General features: G+C 55.3%; 1 protein-coding gene across 1 annotated transcript; it reads left to right on the top strand.

The window, feature by feature from the left end:
- The first annotated feature begins 2,841 nt into the window (after positions 1-2,841).
- Positions 2,842-8,941, top strand: FOXF2 (forkhead box F2). Its single transcript, XM_054816500.1, has 2 exons — positions 2,842-3,978; positions 7,987-8,941. Exons 1-2 carry the CDS (start codon positions 2,970-2,972, stop codon positions 8,151-8,153), a joined length of 1,176 nt encoding a protein of 391 aa, XP_054672475.1. The 5' UTR covers positions 2,842-2,969; the 3' UTR covers positions 8,154-8,941.
- The last annotated feature ends 1,590 nt before the right edge of the window (positions 8,942-10,531 follow it).

Raw genomic sequence — 10,531 nt, 5'->3', positions numbered from 1 at the left:
TTACAATACTGGAGGGATTTGTTTAAGTTTCAGTCTCGGGTTTAATTGAAAAAACGCTTCTCATCTGCAAGACCTCAGAGGAGAGGAAAGAGCCTGAAGCACGCAGTTAAAAAAAGGGAGGAAAAGAACAGAAAAAGAACAAAAAGAGGGCAACAAAAATTTTAAAAAGACTCCAAGATAACCATAAACATTTATCTTTCATATTTTTCTCCCGTTTTCTTAACTGGTTTAGTCTAAGTTATTTCATTTAGCACACGAAGCAGGAGGGACTATGTTATGAACATGAAACTGAAACCGCAATAATGAAGAGATTTCCTAGAATAAAAACGATGATTATAGAACAACATCTGAGTAACCAAATCTGCCAAAAAGTTTAATTTCCGTATACTCTGGTAAAACAAACCAGTTGTGCTCCAAAGCTGGGATCAGTTCAGAAATGGATACACCAACCAAAATAAACATCTCCACCAAACAGCAAATGCACTTCTGTTTAATCATAGGCACTTCAAACCGTCTTTTAAAGTCTCAGGACCATGTCTTGATGCTATGTTTCATACAAGCGTCTGCTGCGAAGAAGAGAACATGGCTAACAGGTAGAAGGCAGCTGACTGAGTGTGTTACCCTCGATTCTCGTATCGCTGGGTCAAGTCGCGATAGAAGCTGCATGCCCGGCTTTGCTGCATTGTCCGTCTTGTCTCGCACAGCGGAGAAAGCAACGACATCTTCGTATATTGTGACACCTGTGTTGGGAGTAAATGCCTCTTCCTTCTTGACTGATATTAATGATCAAAACGAACTGTCTGAAATGGGGGCAGATTAGACTGATTTTCAGGCAACTTTCTCCCCTCCTAGCCTTTCATGCGTTTAGCCTCCTGAAGATCGCAGAAATTACTTGGACATGTCACCCAAAGGTGACATTTAGACAGACGTCCCGCCGCGTAAGGCAAAAAAGCACGCTCGCTCACCGATCTAGAGCGGGGAAGGATGTTTACATATAAAACCACGGATATATTATTTTTAAATATTCCGAATAGGGCGTTACAAGGAGGTCAGGAATCGCACGTCGGCCTCCCTGCCCCTCCAGGAAAAAAAAAAAAAAAAAGGCTAGAGATATAGGGTGGTGGGGGTTTTTTTTTTGGTTTTGGTTTTTCTTTTACGATGGGAACAATTTAAATCGATGCCCCAGGAGAGGTAAACACGGTCTATCGACCGGGCGATTATTTTTTCTATTAAAAATGTGTAGTAAACATTGCCGGGCTTGGTAGTGTTTTTCTTAGCTGATCCTCAGATACAATCAAGCCATTTTCGGACACATTCCCATGTATGTAGCAGTGGTGATCTGGAGGAAGCTGTCGACGCCTGTTCAGTTAATTTAGGTTTTCTTTGTCTAATTACTGTGGAGCTTAGGGAAAAGGAGCCGGGCTCAGGGCAGTAAACTGACACTTGGGCTCTGTGTGTGGTATCCAGGCAGAGTTTGATGGAAAAAGCCTGCTTCCACTCAACTGCAGGTCACTGTCTGGGACCAGCCCCACCCCCTCCCTGCCCGTACCCACCAGCGAGCTCTCAGCACGGAGCTGCGCTGGAGACAGACGGACACACAGAGACACACGCAGACACACACACACAGCGCTGCAGGCACGCTGACACGGCGTCCCGCTCTGCTCGCGTCCTTCCCACCCCCGTGCCTCTGGTCCAGCATCCCTGTCTGCTCTGCCTCTCGTCCTGCCGCCGTCCTCCTTCCGTCTCCAGCTTGATCTTGGAGCCTCCTCCATCATCTGGGAGCAGGCCTGTGTCTCCGCCGGCCCCTCTCCTCCCTGCCCCCCTCCGGCGCCCCGTTTCCTCCGGCAAACAGCGTTTGCCAACACGCGTAACCCACCCGCTGCACCGGGGGGACGTCCCGGGGGGCGGAGGGACGGCGCATCTCTGGTCCTCGGACTCGACTCCTGTTGCCCTATAAAATGAATTGCATTTTATAGAGGGGTGCGGGGTGGCAAGAGGTAGCGAGAAGTCTTAAAAACCGGAGGTCTCGCAGGCTTGAGGAGCAGCACACACTACTGCCCGGGGCTCCGCAGGGTGGGCGACACCCTCACACGTACCCACGCCCTCACCCGGCGGCATCGGTGCCCGTGTGCCCCGGGGCGCACCGGAGGAGCTTCGGGCTGGCAGCCGCTCCCCTCGCCCCGAGGCCATGCGGGGCCGGGGGAGCCCCAGGGAGGCGGTAAACGGTGTCGCTGCGTGCTGCGGGACCGGCAGCGAGAATGAGCCGGGGATGGTGCCGCAGCAGCAGCGGCAGCAGCGCCTCCTGCCCAGATGACGGGTGGACAGAGGCCAGCTGGAAAGGGGGTGGTCTCTCTCTCCCCCTCTCGCTCCCCCTCTCTTTCTATCTCTGCTGATTTCTCGGCCGGATTCAGGGGGGTCTGCAGGGGGAAAAAAAAAAAAAAGAAAAAAAAGCAAGATTGAAGAAACTGATAGGCAGTCGCTCTGTGCCTTTTACGCAAGAAAAAAGTATATATGAAAGAATAACAGTGCGGAAGAGATTGGAGGGGGGGCTCTTGCGCTTCCTCCCCTTGCCGGATTAGGCAGCGGGATGGTCCCCAGGTGGGGGGCAGAGAAGGAAGCGGAGCGGCGCTGAGCGGAGCCTCCGCGGGCGGCGCGGCGCGGGGAGGGCGGGGGCCGGGCCAGGGCCGGGCCGGGGCCGGGCCGGTCCATCCCGCCAGTGCCTGGCTCCGGCGGAAAGCAGAGGAGCCATTGCGCAAGGCACCGCGGGGAGGGATGCGCAGGGCGCTGCCGCCGCCCCGCCGCCGCCCGCCGCGCTGAGGAGGTGCCCGGAGGATAGCAGCTTCCACCGCCCCCCCCCCCCCCCGCTCTCCCCCTACGGGGCACCCCCCGCCCCGGTACCCACCCCGCCCGGCTCCCCCCCTTCCCTCCCAGCCTCACCCCACCCTGCCCCATTCTCCTCCCTCCGCCAGATGACCACCGAGAGCGGCCAGCAGCGGCTGGAGCCCCCCGTCCCTCTCCGCTCCTGCAGCCCGGCTCCCGGAGTTCTCCAGATGAGCCGGCCGCCCTCCTCCGCCCTGGAGACCTCCACCTCCTCTTCCTCCACCTCCACCTCCTCCTCCTCCTCGGCGGCGGCGGCGTCCTCCAAGAGCAAGAAGGCCAGCTCGGGGCTGCGGCGGCCCGAGAAGCCCCCCTACTCCTATATCGCCCTCATCGTCATGGCTATCCAGAGCTCGCCCTCCAAGCGCCTGACCCTCAGCGAGATCTACCAGTTCCTGCAGGCCCGCTTCCCCTTCTTCCGCGGCTCCTACCAGGGCTGGAAGAACTCCGTGCGCCACAACCTCTCCCTCAACGAGTGCTTCATCAAGCTGCCCAAGGGCCTGGGCCGCCCGGGCAAGGGCCATTACTGGACCATCGACCCGGCCAGCGAGTTCATGTTCGAGGAGGGCTCCTTCCGACGGCGGCCCCGCGGCTTCAGGAGGAAATGCCAGGCGCTGAAGCCCATGTACCGCATGATGAACGGGCTGGGCTTCGGCGCCTCCATCCTCCCGCAGGGCTTCGACTTCCAGGCGCCCCCCGCTTCCCTCGCCTGCCACTCCAACGGCTACAACCTCGACATGATGCCCAACGCCATGGCCAGCGGCTACGAGGGACTCAGCAGCGGCCACCACGTCCCGCACATGTCGCCCAACCCCGGCTCGACCTACATGGCCAGCTGCCCGGTGACTGCCAACGGGGACTACGGCCCCGACAGCAGCAGCAGCCCCGTGCCCTCCTCGCCGGCCATGGCGAGCGCCATCGAGTGCCACTCGCCCTACACGAGCCCTTCGGCTCACTGGACAGCCTCGGGGGCCTCGCCCTACATAAAGCAGCAGGGCCTCCCCGCCGCCAACGCCGCCTCCTCCGGCATCCACTCCAGCGTGCCCTCCTACTCCCTGGAGCAGGGCTACCTGCACCAGAGCCCCCGCGACGACCTTTCAGGTAGGGACCCGGGGGGGCGGCGAGGGCGGCGGGGAGCGCGGCGCCGGCCAGGCTTTCTCCGGCGACGGGGGTTTCGCGCGGGGAAACCCCGACCTCCACGGCGTAGGAAAAAGAGGGGCATTGTCTGCGAGAGACAGGAAAATACCCGTGGGTTGGAGCTGTTCTGTTTCGGGACAGGGGGGTTGTCGGGGGGGGCTGTGGGTACGGCTGCGAGCATCCCTCCTTCTTGCCCAGCGCCAAGAAGTAGCGCTCCGAAGAAAGCCCGGCTCCGTTCAGGCTTCGTCCCGACTCCGTCCCGGCTCACACGTCCCCCTCGGTGCCGGCGACATGTGCGCAGCGGCGGTAGCTGGGCGAGCCCCGCCGCCCCGGGCTGCGGCTTCACTTAACGGGCAGCGCCGCCAGGCATCGCCGCCGCCTCGGTAAACCGCGGTCCGCGGAGACGCGTCGCGGGAGTAATCAAAAAAAGGCGTTAAATATTATCCCCTAAGCCCTGCAGGGAAAAAGAAAAAAAAAAGAAAAAAAGAAAAAAAAAAGAAAAAGAAAAAAAAAGAGCTTATCTTGAAAAGTGCGAGAGAGATTAAAGCGGATCCAGTGTATTTCTGCAACCGGAGCGAAAGAGTTTTCTGGTCTCTGTCTCCCACCCCCCCGCCCCTTCGGCCGGTGATTACAGACAATGTCTGCTCAGAAAAATCCGAGCACAAAAATGGGTAAAAGATGTTGGGCTCTTACGGGGAAATTTTCCAAATAGCCCTTTTAAACGTGGGTCCCGGAGGTTAAGCAAACAAAGACAGTCTGGGCTGGACCACACCGAAGAGGATTTTAGCCTGACTTAACCCCTATGAGAGCGAGGTCTTGTTCAATTTTATGGGAATTTCAACAAGTAACAAATACAGGCGACCCTCAGCTCTGGGTTCCCTCCCGCCCCCTCCTTGGGCGCCTGTCAATCACTCTCCTGTCCTTGTGCGAGCCCCGCAGCCTGCCCCGGCCGCCCCACAGCCTGCTGCCGCCGAGGGGAGGGCGAGCTGGAGTGCCCAGCCGCCGGGGAAGCCGCTTTGCCATCACCGCAGAAGGGACTTGGAGTGTCAGGGAAAACCAAGCTGTTGCAAATTTTCCTCCCTTAAAAAAAAAAAAAAAATCAAACCAAAACCCTGAATAGCCCTGGTGTGGCTCCTGGAGAGAGGCGGCTGCGGAGAGGCTCGCCGCCTTAGCGGGGTTTCGGCGCAGAAGGCTGCGGGGACGCGGTGTGTCCCCAGATGGGCTCCTCCGTGCCCACGGGGCTCTGCTGCGGAGGTTTAAACCCACTTTTCGGAGATTCAGGTCGTCCTTCCACGTGGTTTTGAGGGCCGGGACGAGAGGCCGGCGGGTTCACAAGGGCATCCCCCGCCGAAATACGTACCTTTACCGTTAGGAATTTCTGCTTTGGTTTGTTGTTATTGCTGCTGTTACTTGGAATTTTTTTGTTTGTTTTCTTTTCTTTTCCTTTCTTTGGGATTTTTTTCTCTGTTTGTTTTACTCCTTGCGATCCCGGGGGCCGCCGCGCAGGGCCCACGGGGCCACGCGTGGTGCAAGAGTGGGTCTGGCCCGAGGATCGGGGTTGGGAGGCAGCTGCCCCCTCCTCCTACCGGACACCCGAGGAGGGAAAGGCGATTCCTGGATGAGAAATTTTCATTTCGAAGCAGCCCAAGAATAGCTCTTCAAAACAAAAAGTAGAGGGAGAGAGAACAAGGGTTCTGGTGTCCCTCCCCGAAGCCTCCACTACGGTTTCCGAGGCTAGGGCGGTTTAAATCCGAATTGTTTCTATTCAAGGACGGATACATACACAGACGGACCGATAGACGCTTTCTTAATGCCGAATACGAGCGTCCGTTTCGAGCAGCTCAGATTTAATGCCGCCACTTTGCAAAACGGCGTTTCTCTACTTATTTTCTACAGCATCAGGATCTGAGCCCAGGACTTTAGTGGAAGCCATCCCTGTTCCCGATTAAATTAAAAAAAAAAAACAAACCAAAACAAACAACCCCCAAACAAATAACCATCTCTATTTTTTTGAGTGGATCTAATCCTCATTCGTGTGCTACGTAAAAGCTCCACGGCGCAAATGTTTTAGTAGAGTTAAAGGGGATGGGGGAAAACGATCCGAGCTCTTTCGTTTGTGATTATTACCAACAATAATTTTTCTCCTCCTCTCCCCACAAAAGCAGTAGCAAGTGAATTTCGCCTTTCCCTTTCTTTTAGTTAAATGCAAAGCAAATTCGGTGGCAACCACTGTTGATCGGTCAATAATCCTCTACTCATGACAGTGACAGGGCGGACTTAAAACCTTGAATTTGCATCAGACCCAAGAATAAGAGAGGAAAAAATTGGAAACAGGAGGCTCGGTTCTGCTAAAAGGATTTTGAAGCTGGGGGGTGGGGGGGGGGTGGGGAGGGAGAGATTTTTTTCACACACTATTAAATCCTGCTAAATGATTGAATCAGGATTGTAATAAAGTGCCCCGGTTTATGGTGAGCATACCAGCAGGGTTATTAGAAAGCCGAGGAAATCCAGCGAAATAATCACTTTTATAAAGTGAGCTCTGCGGGGTGAAGGAGGGGACAGTGCCGGAGGAGACGGGCTGTGTGCACCGCCTGCTCAGCGCCGGCCGCTGCCACCAAAGGGCCCGGCTCTGCCACCCTAGGGAAAGTCGGGGACGTCTCCCTCCTTTTTTTTTTTTTCCTTCCCTCTCTCCTTCTCCTTCTTTTGCTGCCTTTTTCTTTTTTCTTCTTTTTTCCCTCTCTCTCTTTCCTTTTTTTTTTTTTTTTTTTTTTCCCCTTGACCTTCGGTCAGATTTGACAGGATCCCGCTAGCCGAGTTTGACATCCACACGCCAAATCAAATCTCTCTCTGGCTCTACCCTGCAGGCCTTGCTCAGGCAATGCTCCCCTCCCCGCCGGATCCAATAGGAACCCTGCCAGATTCAAGATCCCAGCACGAGTCTACGGCGCGGGCTGGGGGCGGGGGGGGGGGGATGATCTCCCACGGGGCCCTTGGACTTTGTCCCCCGAAAGGCTGCCTTAGGCTGTGGGAAATGAAAATGGGAATTTGCAAGGTCATTTACATGTCGGTGCCGCGGATGTACTTCGCTTGTTGTTGATGAACCTTAGGGTGTCCTCGGTCTGTATCTTACGTTTATGAAAGCACACACGCGTATAGGCACGCACGTTCATCTACACAGACGCGCGCGCACGCACACATAAATAAATACACTATCGACACACAAACGGATCGTGGTTGGAATTCAACCTGCAGCCATTCAAGTCAAACCCAAAAACCTCCCAGGGACGGGATGGGGAGGGGGAAGAAACAGCAAAGATGACAATCAGATTCAAATGGCTGTGGTGCATCCAGAAAAACATGCAAGTTGCATCCTCTCCTCGCACACACGCAATCCCTTATCTACACCACACGCAGGGGCTGACCTAACCCCACACGCTGATAAATACGCAGGTAGAGGGGCAGATAGCAATGCCTGTGTGCCCACACGGGAGGAGTGCCCTGAGACATGCGTGCTCCCGGGATGCGGCCATGCATGTGTCCGTGGGCATCCACCTCCGCCGGCCTTCCTCTGCTCAGCCTGTGTGCCACAGGGTCCTGTAGTTTATAACCTCCCTGCAGAGCGGGCGCAGGGGTTCGTACGAGCACGGGTGCAGCCCCGAGCCCACCCCGGGGGCGATGGAGGTCTCCGGGGGATCCACGTCCCCTCCTCGCTCGGGGCGATGGGACCCGCCGCTCTTTCTGCCCTGCAAGCGGGGCAGGCTTTGTCCCGGGGAGCGCCCAGTCCGCTGCCAGGAAAGACAGAGAGGAGCTCCCAAATCTTGCGGGGGGGAGCCGAGACCGAGGGAAACGAAGCGGCGTGTCAGCCCCGCTGTAGGCAGCCTCTTTTCCCTGCGGGTGAGGAAGAAAGGGCTGCTCCGCCCAAGCAGAGCTACCCGACTTCTGAGCAGCTCTTGTTATTTCCTTCTCTTGCAGTGGGATTGCCTCGCTACCAGCATCACCCCTCCCCGGTGTGTGACAGGAAAGATTTTGTCCTCAATTTTAATGGCATTTCTTCGTTTCACCCTTCCGCTAGTGGATCTTACTACCACCATCACCACCATCAAAGCGTCTGTCAAGACATCAAGCCCTGCGTGATGTGAAGGCAGCGCCCCAACAGAGACAATCAGGTGGCATTGAACAGAGCCGAGGTATAGACGGACCCACGCAGAATAAATAAAATGTGCACTCTGATAGCATTGATAGTACACGAGTCACTTAGCAAAATTACCTAAGGAAGCAGTGTTTTCGGTCCCCCTCCATCCCTTGAAGGACACGTACAGCCGATGTAACGCTCCAAAGCTCTTCCTAAAAGAAAAAATGCCTTGTGTGATGTGTTGGGTTAGGTGGGACGTAAGTGTCCCTATGCCAAGTCTGACCACCTTAATCATAAACCGCCTTTCTGTGATCTCCTAAAGAATCGAGCTTTGGGAAAGGGAACAATTCGATATATTTTTATACGAGAAAGTGTCTGTGAATAGGAAAAATAAATCTCCCAGCTCAGCACCTGCGAGAACTCCCTCTTCTGTTGCTGCATTAGCGGGAAATTTACTTCTTTATTTTTTTCGCTCCCCGAGCCCCACCGAGGACACTTTGTATGGACTTCAGCACCGACCAATCGATATTATTAAAACAGTATTGTTTAGCCCTTTCGCGTATAGACTTTAAGAAAAGTTCAATTTTTTCCAGTATTGCAGCAATACAACGTTTTGTTTTTTATTTTTACAAAAGTTGTTTTCTACCACAATATTTTTAAAAAAATTATTTTAAATAAATCTCGTGTATACTCACACACTATTGCTTTAAAAGGAGAATATATTTGCACTTATGTATACTTTTTACAGTTTGCCAAAATATTTTGATGTACAAATTTTTTTTTTTCCAATAAAATGTATATAAACGACTATGCGCTGGACAGGCACTTATTTTCCCTCGGCTTCTGGGAAAACTCTTCCACCCCAGCATCCGAGATTGTTAAAACTGCAGTCCCAAATCCTCCAGCCGCTGGAGGTGGAGGAGAGGGGTGAGCGGTTGACCCGAGGGGGCCAGTGCCGTGGTCCCTGGGCTGCACCGCCCGCCCGTACCCACTTCCCACCCTGCTTTCCCTCGCTGCTGGGTAGACTTTGGAATAACCGGGAAAGTGGACACAAAACAGCAGGATCCATGCTGCCTGCTTCTCTCTTCGAGGGCTTCCCCGGGACCAAGACTCCTTCGCCGCTGTTTATGGCTGCGTCCCCGTGTCCCCGTGTCCCCGTCCCGCCCGCCCACGCAGCCCCGTCGGAGTCCCTTTGTACGTCGGCGGGGCTTTGCCAGGTGTGGGGACAGCAGCCCCTGTGCAAGGCGGGGTTGCAGCCGGGAGGGCATATCACGGGTGGGCACACGAGAAGGATTCGCGATAAGCGTTTAGGGGGAGGCAGCGAGAATGGCGTGGCCAGAGAACGGGGCAGGAGGAGAGAGAAAATAAAAGAATAAAAGAAACACAAGAAAATAAAAAAGGGCCCCCAAAGCACACGGAGCAAAACCAATCCAGTCCCCAAGATGCCGCCATGCCCTGCGGGGGCTGAGCGGCAGAGAGTCGGAGCCGGGCGCCGGGAGCTGCTCGCCCGTGCATCCCGCAGACGTCCCCGGCCGCCCCGACCCCACGGGCCCCGCGGCCGCCCCTGCCGGGAGTATGCCCGCCGAACCCACTCGGCGCGGCACGGCCCGCCTCGGCCCCGGGGGGCGTCCACAGCCACAGCCACGTCCCGGGAGCAGCCCTGCGAGGCCCCGCCGGCGGGCGCAGCTCGCCGCCGCCCGCCGAGCGTTCCGGTGTGTCCCACGGAGGGGCCAGAGGCGTCCCCGTGCCCCAGTGCGCCCCGCCAGCCCGGGCAGCCCCGTCACGCTGTCCCCGGCTGTCCCCGGCCCCGCACCCAAACGCTGGAAAGCGCGAGAGTTTCAGCAAAATGGTGTGTGTATATATATATATATATATATGTATGTAAGTATATACATGCATACATACATAGGTACACATATACATATAAAATTATATCTATCTAATTATATATAGAAATAAAACTCTTCATCTTTTTAAATATATATTTATGCTCAAACATGCCCTTTTCTTCCCTGAGCTTCTCAGGGCCTGTGATAAATTATAAAGTCAGTTTCAGAGTTTGCTCCGACCACAGTGCTGTGTTTACATTCTTTCCGAGGCAAGCCTGCATGGTCGTAATTTATATCCTAAACACTTGAACGTAACTTGTTTATACAGGAATGACAGGACCTCAAAGAGAAAAAAACTGCCTTTCGCCTCCCCGGCGGCCGGGCGCGGGGCTCCAGTGCCCTCCAGCGGCCCCGGCCCGGCAGCGGCCGCCCGCAGGACACCCCCGCTCCCCGGCCGCGGTGCTGCTGGCAGCGTCCCAGCTCCGCAGCTTCACCGAATTTTGGCATGACAATTTTTTAATTTTTTTTTTTTTTTAAATCTCCCTCCCCCGCTTCT

Source organism: Grus americana, chromosome 2, assembly GCF_028858705.1.
Source record: "Grus americana isolate bGruAme1 chromosome 2, bGruAme1.mat, whole genome shotgun sequence".
NCBI lineage: Eukaryota > Metazoa > Chordata > Aves > Gruiformes > Gruidae > Grus > Grus americana.
The sequence above is the reverse complement of the archived record's forward strand: the minus strand, read 5'-3'. Positions and strand labels throughout refer to the sequence as shown.

Bases quoted from the DNA above. Each gene is read 5' to 3' on its own strand.
- FOXF2 (XM_054816500.1), top strand. From the start codon at position 2,970: ATGACCACCGAGAGCGGCCAGCAGCGGCTGGAGCCCCCCGTCCCTCTC. The intron at 3,979-7,986 runs GTAGGGACCCGG...CTTCTCTTGCAG, and splicing joins CCCCCGCGACGACCTTTCAG to TGGGATTGCCTCGCTACCAG.